Source organism: Alosa pseudoharengus, unplaced genomic scaffold (assembly GCF_046254945.1).
Source record: "Alosa pseudoharengus isolate Yale_2024_CS ecotype anadromous, Long Island Sound unplaced genomic scaffold, YU_APseudo_1.1 YU_APseudo_1.1_scf_19, whole genome shotgun sequence".
In the NCBI taxonomy this organism is placed as follows: Eukaryota; Metazoa; Chordata; class Actinopteri; order Clupeiformes; family Clupeidae; genus Alosa; species Alosa pseudoharengus.
Genome location: NW_027468657.1, coordinates 29,576,450 through 29,589,382, shown reverse-complemented (window position 1 = coordinate 29,589,382; position 12,933 = coordinate 29,576,450). Strand labels below are relative to the sequence as shown.

General features: G+C 42.0%; 2 protein-coding genes across 3 annotated transcripts; one reads left to right on the top strand and one right to left on the bottom strand.

Annotated features, from left to right (window-relative positions):
- The first annotated feature begins 807 nt into the window (after positions 1-807).
- On the top strand, positions 808-7,707 carry fermt3b (FERM domain containing kindlin 3b). The gene is made up of 15 exons (XM_076292246.1): positions 808-960; positions 1,899-2,035; positions 2,200-2,433; positions 2,562-2,678; positions 2,945-3,113; positions 3,399-3,501; positions 3,590-3,697; positions 4,334-4,459; positions 4,747-4,793; positions 4,890-5,014; positions 5,358-5,464; positions 5,738-5,953; positions 6,206-6,330; positions 6,541-6,682; positions 7,337-7,707. Exons 2-15 carry the CDS (start codon positions 1,912-1,914, stop codon positions 7,514-7,516), a joined length of 1,923 nt encoding a protein of 640 aa, XP_076148361.1. The 5' UTR covers positions 808-960; positions 1,899-1,911; the 3' UTR covers positions 7,517-7,707.
- Positions 7,708-7,930: 223 nt separating this feature from the next.
- Positions 7,931-12,901, bottom strand: trpt1 (tRNA phosphotransferase 1). Of its 2 annotated transcripts, XM_076292248.1 has the most exons (8): positions 12,861-12,901; positions 12,555-12,605; positions 12,348-12,432; positions 12,039-12,208; positions 9,202-9,379; positions 8,968-9,024; positions 8,767-8,877; positions 7,931-8,638 (listed from the first exon to the last, which is right to left on the bottom strand). In XM_076292248.1, exons 1-8 carry the CDS (start codon positions 12,867-12,869, stop codon positions 8,616-8,618), a joined length of 684 nt encoding a protein of 227 aa, XP_076148363.1. In that variant the 5' UTR covers positions 12,870-12,901; the 3' UTR covers positions 7,931-8,615. The 2 variants fall into 2 exon arrangements, with proteins under 2 accessions (XP_076148363.1, XP_076148362.1); XM_076292247.1 differs by having other exon boundaries at positions 12,555-12,896.
- Between the last annotated feature and the right edge of the window lie 32 nt (positions 12,902-12,933).

Sequence of the window (12,933 nt, the reverse complement as noted above, 5' to 3'; positions counted from 1 at the left end):
AATTCAGGTTGATATCTCTGCAGCACTATACCTTGTCATTTTTTCAATGACATCATCACCCTTATTTCTTCTCATTCTTTTGATGTATGTAGCTAATTTTTTGGATATTTTTACCTCAATTCTTACACATGGCACCTTTAAAGCTATGAAGTCTAAGAAAGCAGTACAACTTTTGAACAGTGTTACAGAATATGATTTAATGACTAAGCCCTAGTTATGTTTTTTTTTTTCTGTTTTGATTATTATTATTATTATTATTATTATTATTTGTCTTTGCTTCCTCCTTTTAAATTACACCTGATCCTGTAGATGGATTCCTCATGGATTGTTTTGACCTATGTTTATTGTACTTGAATTACCAAAAAGTATTCCATGTAGCTATGGGTTATCAAGTCTGACAAGACCTTCACTACGTCCACATCTGACATGACCTTCACTCTGTCCAGCAGGCTAGAAGTGATACACAAAGATACAACACAAAAGAGACTCAAAATATACTAATCACTAATCCAATATATCCCATTTATAGTGGACAAAGTTAGTGGACTGCTATAAGATAGGATCTGTCTCAGTTACTGCCTTTGTACATTTGCATTTTCATACACTTTGTAGCACAGTCATTCTGAAATGACAAACCAAGCCAACGCATTTTGACAACAGAGCTTTTTGACACACCCTGGGTGATGCATTTTGAGCTGCATTCTGTGGTTTTATACAGTTCCGTTACACGGAAGGTTACAAAAGAGGAACACCCTCCCCAGACAGCCCTGACGCATGCTACACATACACACACCAAAACCACACTACTCCGACACAGCCCATAAACACCTAGTGAGTGTCCGTGTGCACATGAGAGTGTGTGTGCTTGAGAAAGGTCCCAGGTGTACCAGAGAGTTCAACCCAGAGGGATCCATCAGGAGAAGATCACACTTGGCATTCCAAAGCAGTGCACTGGGAAAGGTATGAGAGATATGTTATTGATTGTATTTGGGTTGTATTGAGTATCAGCATTGGTGGTTAATGTTAACTGTACAGAGACAATTTTAATATAAACCATGAATATGATTATGATATTTCTGACATGCCAATGAATATCATATATCAAATGTTTAGTTAATTTACAGTAAAGTTGTTTAAATATTTAGGAATAGTACACCTTGATAGAACTATCCATAAACGCATGATCTTTTTCTGGAATGAATGTCCTGAAGTGGAATTATGACTAAAATGTGATGTAATATTGACATATCTCTTCTGGAGGTGAATATAGGGATTTCTCTTTCTTTTCAGAAATATGACTGGGTTGCATTGATAACTTCACAGAACACTTATCACACAAAATGAATATATCTAGGATGGACATACTAAACAAGTTGATAAAATGAAAATACTTGCTACTTTAGCTGAGAACATTGGCGGCAATAATGTATGGTAATGTTACTCATAGCAGTTACAAGGAGTAACAACAGACCCTTTTTATCACAAACCCACATACACACTCAGAGACAGTAACTGGCAGGGTGTGGGTCTGTGATGCTGGGGCTAACTGAAAGAGGAAGCATGACTCCATGTGATTGTTTTTTACTTAGAAACAGGAAGGGTTTGTCACCTTTAACTTGACAGCCCTCAGAATAACCCAAACACACACATGGGCTACATGGTGGTGCAGTGTGTTTGTGTGTGTGTGTGCGTGTGTTTATTTGTTTGTGTTTGAAGTAGAGTATTGTTGCATTTAAGATCAAGTTACAGACAGAAGCTTTCATTTTCACTTACACTTTACACAATACTTTAGATAATTGTATATGTTTAAACCAAAGTTTAAATTGTTTATGTACTTCTTTTATGACCTAGTCTACCTATTTTTCCCCCTCTGTTCTCATTTCTTTACTGCTCTTCAGTTCTCTTCTCAGTATGGCGGCATGGGATCTCACAGTTATTGTAGACGACTTGGGTCCAGACTCACCCCCCATCACTATCAGTGTCACCTCAGATCTCCACATCGGTGGAGTGATATTCAAAATAGTTGAGAAGACCCGTAAGTGTTCAGTTCTTTTTCTGTCCCTCTCTTACTTTCATAACCAAGTTCCCCATGAAGAGAACACTGTGTTTCCCATCATTCAACAACTCATACCTCAAACAGTCAAAACAACAATGACAAAAGAAGACCTTTTATTTCTCTCCCCCTCCCTCCTGTCTCAGAGGTGAAGAAGGACTGGTCAGACTTTGCCCTGTGGTGGGAACAGAAGCAGCGCTGGCTCCTGCACACGGCCTGGACGCTGGACAAGTGTGGCATCCATGCGGACGCCAAGCTCATCTTCTCTGCCCAGCACAAGCCCCTCCGGTTGGGCCTGCCCAACGGGGTGACCTTGCGGATGCTTGCCAGCTTCTCGGCGCCCGTGTTCCGTACAGTGATAAATATCTGCAAGGTTTTGAGTGAGTCTGAGCTGATTTGACTGTAGCAGTGGTCTACCTTGTCTCCTAAAATACCAAGGAGGACACACCAGCATCTTAAGCTAACCTTGGCTTCCTGTCATTTTCTTTTTTTAATCCCTTTCTCACAGACATCCGTCACCCGGAGGAGCTGTCCCTGTTGCGGCCAGTAGAAGAAAAGAAGAAAAAGAAAGATAAAAATTCTGAAGAGGAGATCTATGACATCACAGATGTTCCCTTGACCTCTGGTAGATGCGGCAGCATTTCATTTGCCTGATTAAGAGTTGCCAACATTTTTATGAACTGTACAATTCTGTTAAGGCTCTCTGTGGTCTTCACGTCACAAAATATGGTACTTTATCTATTTGACTTATACTGTGTATACTGTATGATACAAAATATAGTACTATAAAATGAACAAAGTCTCATAACAGCCAATGTAAACGTAAACATCTTTTCATATCAGGCTACCTCTTACTCAATGAATTTCTAACAGCTGCTCTTGATCTAACAGCTTCAGTTCAGTGCCTGTACAATGGGATGCCGGCTCATTTCGCCGACTCTCCCAAGACCGAGGCCGTGTATAAGATGCTGTCAGTCAGCCAGCCCTCTCCGGCCCCTGAGACGCTTGCCAAACTGTACCGGCCTGCCAGCATAGTGGACAAAACCCACATCCACACCAGGTACCGCGAGGCCCTGCTGGCCAAACAAACACTTCCTCCTGAGAGTGTGATGACACCACCTGTCACCACATTCACCTCACTGAGTACCCGTGCTTTTGACCTGGGTGACTTTACTGTGTATTTAGGGCACAATTACAAAGCAGAAGACCTGCCATCCAAAGCACTCATGCTTGAGAATGTTAGTAGCAGTTGTCAGTTCAGTTGCCATGTGTATTGAATGCAGACTAATGGCTGGAATAAATGATATAATGATGAAATCTCTCTCTTGCCCTTGTGTGCATATAGGTGGCTAGACTCTTCACGTTCTCTCATGCAGCAGGGCATTCAAGAGAATGACAAGCTGACGCTCCGCTTCAAATACTACACCCTGTATGATCTGGAACCCAAGGTGTGTGGCAATGTAATCAACTCACTGAGCTGTCAATCAGTTTTAGCATTTGAAGTCTCAGCCACCTCTCTCTCTCTCTCTCTCTCAGTATGACATTGTGAGGTTGACTCAGATGTATGAGCAGGCACGCTGGGCCATCCTGCTGGAGGACATTGACTGCACGGAGGAGGAGATGATGCTGTTCGGGGCTCTTCAGGTGGGGGCACAAAAAGACAGAGCCGCTTTGGGATGAATCACAACATCATCACCACATTGAGTAACTATAGCTCCGCCAAAAATGACAGACTTAATTGTGGATAATCTTGGATTAGGTCAAATCCTTTTCTCTAGAGCCAGACTGGGGATTAAAGAAGAATTAAGTGATTGAATATCATCCATATTTTTGAATAAATAAAATAAAACCATCTCAAGGACCCAATCAGTATTATCACACAGCACCCATATTTTCAAATAACACCAATAACACAAAATACTAATGTAAAACACATGTAATAATACTGTACCTATTTTTTAATGTATTCTAAATAATTAAAACAAAATGAAAGCTAAATCGATAGCAATGTGTATGTCTGAGGTGAACACCTTCTGAGCAGCCTGCATAATACATCATCACTTGTCATCACTACATTTTTATCAGAATTGTGCAATTGTTTCCTCACGTCACCACCACTTCATCAGAAAGACGGTGTCATCCAGTATGTGCAGACTCAGAATTACTGAACCGATGCATCAGAATAGCTGCACTACAACTCCCAGCACTTCCTTCACCTCGGAATCACGCAGGTATCCTCATGCTCTAGCTCTCTGACTCCCCCTGTCCTCTGCCTTGCAGTACCACATCGGGAAAGTGTCCCAGTCGGGTGCGCAGGCGTTGACCTCTGGGCTGGAGGACCTGGACTCTGCCCTGCAGTCCCTGGAGGTGAAGATGGGGGTGGAGAGCACGGCCAACGAGATGTTGGTGAGGGACACGCCCCACTTCCTGCTTTGTGCATGTCAGCACTTCTTGATTGGTTCTGTAATATTAAATATTGGTCACTGGATATTGATTATGTAATGTTTTTTTTTCATGTAATGCTTGCTATTATTTAATAATCAGATTATCTGTTTTAAGATATTTGCCTTGGTTTGACGATGTCCAAAACAGCATCTCTGTTCACAATGACAAAAGTCCAATGTCAATGAGACATTGTTAATAAAAATATCTATATGCATTCGTAACATTTGCTTATTTGCTTTAAATTTTAGGAAAATATGACTGCACCGGAATTGAATGAATACCTAAAAATCTTCAGGTGAGTTCAGGTGGAACTCTTAATTATGTTGGGCCACAAATCCCAGAGGTAAGTTTTCAGTGTTCACTTTATTGACAATTTCCTCCTTTTATTTAGGCCTAAACGACTTACACTAAAAGGTTACAAGCAGTATTGGTGTAAGTTTAAAGACACATCAATCTCCTATTTCAAGAGTCAAGAGGAAAGCTATGGGGAGCCCATTCAGCAAATGAATTTAAAAGGTATAAATTCATATACAAAATATATATTAATGTTCTAAAATTCTCGGTTACACTTTACTTGACAGTATCGTCATAAGAGTGACATGACCCTGTCATGAACATGTTATTAACAAGTCATAAACCTTATGACATAATGCTTCTGTTATTAAGTGACATACGGCTTTTGTCATAACAATTTAGGGTTAGGATTAGAGGTTAGGATAAGGGTTTGGGTTCATGTGTCATGACAGTGTCATGTCACTCTCGATCATGTCGATACTGTCAAGTAAAGTGTTACCAAATTCTCTCTAGAGCATGGACATGTTTGAAATTTAAATCCATCTGTGAATCCATTCTCCTGCAGGCAGTGAAGTGGCCCCTGACGTGAATGTTGCTGGGCAGAAGTTCTGCATTAAGCTCCTGGTTCCTGCGCCTGAGGGCATGAATGAAGTGTACCTGCGCTGTGATAACGTGAGCAGCCTTTCCATAACTTAGCTCTGAGAGAAGACCAAGGGCATGATAGGCTCATTTCACATACTTTCAGCCAGTAAAATGGCTGAAAGTATGGGAAAAACCATTTCAGCTCACTACAGCACTTTCTAAGAAGGGATTCTAAAAGGGGAACAAAAACATGCCCTGTCATTCCGCTATATTTTCACATCACAGATGCCCTCTTCAAGACCTTTCCCTTTTCTCTGAGTTTCTGTGTGTAGTGGCTTGATTTCTTATTTCCTTCCCCTTCAGGAGAAGCAGTATGCTCAGTGGATGGCTGCCTGTAAACTGGCCTCTAAAGGCCTGACTATGGCAGACAGCTCGTTTGACAGCGAGGTGAAGAGCATCCAGACGTTCCTGTCCATGCAGCACACCAACCCAGGAGCCCAGGTCACCCAGACTGACGAAAGCATCAACACCCTTAGCCTGGTCTCGCCACGCTACCACAAGAAGTACAAGGCCAAGCAGGTACATTAGTTCTACCTTTTATCTCCCCCAAGACAGAGTGCAAAGCAGGGGAGCCAGAACAAAAATGCTTTTAGATGAGCTCATCCATCTATGTGACAAAGATGATCCATCCATCACTGAAAAAGATCCTTCAGGAGCTTAGCTGTTTGACATTGTTCGTGGAAATGACTGCAAAGACATTCAATAGATTAAGTGTTCAGATATATGCACATTAGAATTCATACTAACAGAGTGTTCTCTCTCTTCCTCCAGCTGACACCACGGATCCTAGAGGCATACCAGAATGTGGCCCAGCTGCCCCTGATGGCGGCCATTTTGAAGTTCTTGCAGATCTGGCAGGCTCTATCTGACTTTGGCATTTCATATTTCATGGTCAGGTCAGAACATTGTGCAGTCTGTTTCTTGTAGACAAATATGCATTAGGTTTAATAAGGCCTCTGGAGACAGTGAGGGAATGCCACAGCATTGATTTTGTCTGCTCAGGTTGATTGACTCTGGACAGAATAAAAACAGATCTGAAATTTGGACAATTAGACCAAACTCCTGTACCTTTGCATCACCACAAAAACGTCATTCTACCCTTTCAGGTTTAAGGGCAGTCGGAAGGACGAGGTCATGGGCATTGCCAACAATCGCCTCATCCGTATAGATTTAGGAGTAGGGGAAGTGGTGAAGACCTGGCGGTACAACAACATGAGGCAGTGGAATGTCAACTGGGACATCAAACAGGTGCGTTAACAATCATCCAATGGAAACATTTCAGACTATTCCACAAGGCAGTAATTAAAAAGATTTTGTCTATGTTGCGAATGTATGCACATATTTAAAGATGCTGTAAGCAATTTTGGATGACATCACATCTGTTGATATTTGATGCAAACAGCGAACTCGCCCCTCCCTTCCCCAAACTCCCCTTCACTTCCCCAACCCCCTCACCCCCCACCAGAGTTTTGTTATAGTTTGGGGGACAGGTTTGCTCCACGTTGTTTGTTTCACAGTTCATGGAGCCAGGGCGGTGTACAAAGACCTGGTTAGGGGTTTTTATCAGGGTACTGTAGGCCTACTCACAGAATTGACAGCTAGCAGATTGTGAGGAAATATTTGTTGATTGTGACAAAAAGTGTTGAAGGATGAGGAATCACTTAGAACCTTGAAGTAACAAAATGACCATCAGTTGTCATACATTTCTACACTATGTGCAAGTTGCTTATGTCAAAGGGGCTATGCTGCAAAATGAGATACGTGGTATATTAAGCCTACATTTGAAATAAAATATGTTTAAATAACCATAATATCAACAATAACAAATGGTCAATATTTATTTGCTGAAATATCAGATGCCATTCATGCCTGGTACTCACTGTCTGCCTTCTCTATGATCAGGTGGCCATTGAGTTTGATGGACACATAAACATCGCATTTGGCTGCGTGAATGCTAACTGCAAGATCGTCCATGAGTACATCGGCGGATACATCTTCATGTCCACTCGTGGTCGTGACCAGAGCGACACCCTGAATGAAGAGCTCTTCCACAAACTCACTGGAGGCCATGAAGCCCTCTAAAGACAGTGGAGAACTGTGGAGTATTTATCACTTCAAACTCTTTTCACACAAACAGCTATAGGCTACACTTGCATTCCATGAACAACTCACACAGGCTGTGTGAGCTGTATGCCACTGTGGTTTGTTATGAAAACAAATCATCTCTATTGCTCATATCACTAACAACTTAAAAATAAATAATGTATTATATACTTAGGTTTGAAACAAAATTTCCACTTGATATATTCCCTCCTACTTTTTGTTATATAACAATATAACAACACAATACCCTATCATGAAATATGAATCAACACATGAGCACCAGAAAGGAACAGTAGGCTACTTGAACTTAACTCTGGTAACGGAATGCTGCAGGGACTGTGCCTCACAACACATTTCATCATTTAGGACTCAGTATTCTTATACACAGACGGAAATGGTCACACCCAGATTTTCATATATTTCAGGAACTCAAAAAAGGAAGTATAACAGGTGCCTAAAATGGACATCAAACACAATATCTTATCTTGAATTTCACCCAATTCACACTGCACAGCATTTTCATAGGCTGACAATTTACCTTTTCAAATAAACAGCATGTCCATGAAAAGCAGGACGCATTGTTGCTTTTAAAAAAAACCTTTGTTACACTTAGAACACAGTTGACTAAGGACAGAACACAAACAACAAACTCAATTGTTTGAGTGACAAGTCAGGAAACCACTGACTTGGTCTGCAGAGGCACTCATAAGTACTTGGTGGTGGTTTATAAGCACACGCGTGTTCCTATCTATAACACACATGCTTATACTTTCGGTTAACCAAAATAACGGTTAGCATCTGCCTCCGGTTTGATAGCACTTGCCTAATACAGACTTGGGTCATTAATTGTTCAATCAAGTTATGTAAGTATCTGTGTAAGACCAGAAGGCCATGGTGTCTGGAGTTGTGCTGAAAGGTAAAACCTGCCTTTTCAACAGGGGATGTTGATCAGATAGGTGTTTGTGGTTTTGTCACTTTTAAAAATGCAGCAGTTGTCTTGGTAACGGTGGGACGAGTCTAACCACTGTGTGAAAAGCCGTTGAAGCAGTCATATGGCTCCATTTATGTCAAGGACCAGCTACTCCAGCTGCAGTTCACACTCTGAAGAGAAAAATGTGAAGACAAATAAATAATTTAAAGGGGTTATTCATGAGGCTATACAATCATATTAAATAACATTTTATCCTAAGAGGCCTCAGAAGATAAATATTCTATAGCAGCTGACTTACGAGAGGGCTTGAGCTGCACAGCTCTACGGAAGTAACAGGGAGCAAGTTTTCCCTCCGAGTCACCAGGTGTCAGTAAGACTCCATTCTCTGACCAGAAGAACGGGATGCCGTCTTTGAAACACAAAGGGGCAATATGATCTTTTTCTGCCGAGACGAATCTTTTTACTTAAAGATGTGGATACAATCAACCATTGCTCTTACCTGATACGGCTTTAGGGACATCAATGTAAATGGCCAACTCACAGTTTTTCCTCATACCTGTAAAATAAACATTCATTTGTCAGTTTCTTCTTCAGTAAGTTCTCGCCTCACTAAATAATTTCCCATTTCCATCAGGAATAAAATACAACAAAATCCATAAAACACAGCTCTCTGAATGAATCCTTGCAAGAGTGAATGAAAGAGCGCAAGAGTGAATGAATATCTCCATCCCACCGCTAATAACTCCCTGTTCTCCTGGCAGTCCAGGTGCCAGATGTATGTGTGTTCTGCCCATCCTGCTCAGGCCCTGGTTGCGGATGGAGGGCCAGTGTTTCAGGTAGGAGCCATGGATTCCCTCCTGTGGGAAGTCCTGAGCTTCAGGGTGCACTGCTCTCAGCTCCAGATCTGCCACCTTTCAACAAAAATGTGAATCAAGAACAGCTCTCCAACCTTGGAAATGTTTATGTTTTGTTCTTTACTCCTTTAACAGTTTCATGTTCCTAACATTAGAAGGGCAATCTGAGAGTGCACACCTCCACTAGGGCCAATATGCTCCATTTCGGAATATTAAAAGGGGGGGGGGGGGGGTATATCTACTCCAAAATGTGATGGGTAGGCCTACTTGCTTGGCCCAAACACCACACACCAACAGATCTGAAAGACATAATTTAACATAACTTAAAGGAACACGCCACCCAAAATCAGTAGTAATATATGTTCTTACCTTAACTTTCACGAGTTGAGTCGTACCTCTCCCGCGTCGGTATGTGCACTCAAACGATCTGGCGCGCGGCGCGAATGTGTTAGCATGTTGCTATGCTAGCGGGCTCTGCCGTGGCCGTAGAGAGAGTAAGATGGCATTACTCAAACACATCCACATTTTCCCTACTTAAATACAGTTGCACAAGTAGTTGATAAAAAATGTTAGGGCACACAACATGAAACGTGACGATTTTCCAAGCGAATAAACAGGAGAACTACAATGTCTGGCGCAATAGCACTTGGGAGTACTTCGACCTAGGTAGTAATATTAATTAACACCTAATTGTAGATCCTATCCACCACAGAGTTTAGAATCCATGCTTGATCGACCCCTCAGCCTCCCCCTCCCCTCTGAGCGAGAGAGAGGCACACACACTAGAGATGCGCTGATGGGCTATATTATAACATTGCTGTGTTCATAATGTATATGGGATGTTTTTAATGTAGCCTATATGGGATGCGGCGCTGCTGACGTGAGGCTAGAAAGCTCTTGCCTGTTCTTTCTAGAAAGACTGATCCAATGCAGCAAATATATTAAAAGGCTAAAGTCCTACATTGGCTATGTTGTAGCCTATATCCCCAGAATATCAGCAGCAAACTCAGTCTCCGTCTTGCAAAACAGTCTCCAAATAAAACGCACATCGGCCTGTTGCCTAGCCTATTCTGTGTGCCAATATCGTCCAAAATGCTTGATTGCATTGCATTCTCCACATTTTTAGCTAAATTCTCATGTACCATATCAGCGTTTTTGTTCAGTGAATCTTTTGTAAATTGCTTTACAATAGCGTCAGGCCCTTGTCAGCAGCCTTCGGCTTGACTCTTGCCACTATTCACTCCTGACATGCCAGTGCGTAAAGTAATGTGAATGACTTATTTTATCAAGGATTTCTTTCTTTTTGCAAAAAATAAAGTACAATAGGCATTAATTAGTAGGCCAGCAGCATGTTGAAAGTATGTGCCAAATTGCGTTTTTTATTACAATGACAAAATTGTAAAAGGACGTGACCGAAGCTGAGGCAAGCCTGGCAATAGGCCTAGGCCCGACGGTAATTGTAAAGCAATTTACAAAAGATTCACTAAACAAAAACGCTGATGTGGTACATGAAAGTTTAGCTAAAAATGTGGAGAATGCAATGCAATCAAGCATTTTGGACGACGTGGAGAAACAAGCCGGCAGCCGATTAAATGCTCGAGAGAGAAAAAGATGCTGTTTTAAAAGGACGTGCAGACAGAAGCTGCAGCAAACAGGTGATATTTAGACATTTATTTCACAAAATCCAAGACTAAGAACAGACAGACTATGTAACTGGACACGTTGAGGCCAAAAATATTGAGAATTCTACAGGGAATGTTGAAGACGAAGGAGTAAATAGTGGCAAGAGTCAAGCCGAAGGCTGCTGACAAGGGCCCGACGCTATTGTAAAGCAATTTACAAAAGATTCACTGAACAAAAACGCTGATATGGTACATGAGAATTTAGCTAAAAATGTGGAGAATGCAATGCAATCAAGCATTTTGGACGATATTGGCACACAGAATAGGCTAGGCAACAGGCCGATGTGCGTTTTATTTGGAGACTGTTTTGCAAGACGGAGACTGAGTTTGCTGCTGATATTCTGGGGATATAGGCTACAACATAGCCAATGTAGGACTTTAGCCTTTTAATATATTTGCTGCATTGGATCAGTCTTTCTCGAAAGAACAGGCAAGAGCTTTCTAGCCTCACGTCAGCAGCGCCGCATCCCATATAGGCTACATTAAAAACATCCCATATACATTATAAACACAGCAATGTTATAATATAGCCCTTCAGCGCATCTCTAGTGTGTGTGCCTCTCTCTCGCTCAGAGGGGAGGGGGAGGCTGAGGGGTCGATCAAGCATGGATTCTAAACTCTGTGGTGGATAGGATCTACAATTAGGTGTTAATTAATATTACTACCTAGGTCGAAGTACTCCCAAGTGCTATTGCGCCAGACATTGTAGTTCTCCTGTTTATTCGCTTGGGAAATCGTCACGTTTCATGTTGTTTGCCCTAACATTTTTAATCAACTACTTGTGCAACTGTATTTAAGTAGGGAAAATGTGGATGTGTTTGAGTAATGCCATCTTACTCTCTCTACGGCCACGGCAGAGCCCGCTAGCATAGCAACATGCTAACACATTCGCGCCGCGCGCCAGAGCGTTTGAGTGCACATATCGACGCGGGAGAGGTACGACTCAACTCCTGAAAGTTAAGGTAAGAACATAATATATTACTACTGATTTTGGGTGGCGTGTTCCTTTAAGCCTAGTTTACACTTAGGCCTACTTGTACTGAGTGGCCCTGATTGGCTCTTATCTGCAGACGCCCGTTCTCTGGGTGCCTGCGCAGTTTGAACCTCTGCTTGTCATTGTTGGCCACCACCCTCTCCACATCTTCCAGCGAGAATGACCGAAACTGGGGATGTGAGATGAGATCATCCACAAACACAAAGCCATCTGCAAAAGGGGATTTAAAACATTTTACTATACAGTATAAGTCAGCACAGACCATCAGGAAGGTCCAACCGTCAAGACATGCCATGTTGATTTAGACACCCAGGTCAGGTGTAGTCTTTAGGCTACTGAGGTTTCTTACCTGAGTTCATGTGCAGCCCCATTTTACTCGCTCCGTGCCGCAGCGCATATGTCATTGATTTCGATAAACGCACATCTGGCGTGTCCTATGGAAGAGACAAACACAAACTGAACCAAAGCACACTGTCACTGGCCTATCCTTATTTAGTTAGGGGTGCTAGGCTATATATATACACCACACCACCATGGGGCATCGCCATATCCTCACCTCCCTGCCTCGGTTCCCACTTCGCCTCCCTCTTCCACCTTTTCCACGACTCTGCATATCCATAATTTAGAGGCCAAGAAAAACAAAAGTTAAGTCCTTACAAATTGATGTGAATTAACCTGGATGCACTCCGGATTTTGGTTTTGTGGGATAGGCTATGGCATTACGTTGCGTATAATAGCAAATACGGGAATAAGACAGCGTAAACTTTAGAACGTAAACACGTGAAAACTAAGGAACAATTTTGGAATCGATTTAGACTTTTGCCTTACTACGAACGTCTGAAGTTCACAATCTATCTCTCACCATAGACATCTCACGATGACAACAACACGGAACAAACAAGTCATCGGTCTCTGACGGAACATAAACATAGACG

What these genes read in the sequence shown, in the direction of transcription:
- fermt3b (XM_076292246.1), top strand. Translation starts at nt 1,912, where the DNA reads ATGGCGGCATGGGATCTCACAGTTATTGTAGACGACTTGGGTCCAGAC. An exon ending in AAAACCCACATCCACACCAG is followed by an intron (nt 3,114 to 3,398) that starts GTACCGCGAGGC and finishes GTGTGCATATAG; the next exon opens with GTGGCTAGACTCTTCACGTT. An exon ending in GCACGGCCAACGAGATGTTG is followed by an intron (nt 4,460 to 4,746) that starts GTGAGGGACACG and finishes TTTAAATTTTAG; the next exon opens with GAAAATATGACTGCACCGGA.
- trpt1 (XM_076292247.1), bottom strand. Translation starts at nt 12,617, where the DNA reads ATGGATATGCAGAGTCGTGGAAAAGGTGGAAGAGGGAGGCGAAGTGGG. An exon ending in GGGGCTGCACATGAACTCAG is followed by an intron (nt 12,209 to 12,347) that starts GTAAGAAACCTC and finishes CCCCTTTTGCAG; the next exon opens with ATGGCTTTGTGTTTGTGGAT. An exon ending in ATCAGGGCCACTCAGTACAA is followed by an intron (nt 9,380 to 12,038) that starts GTAGGCCTAAGT and finishes TTTTGTTGAAAG; the next exon opens with GTGGCAGATCTGGAGCTGAG.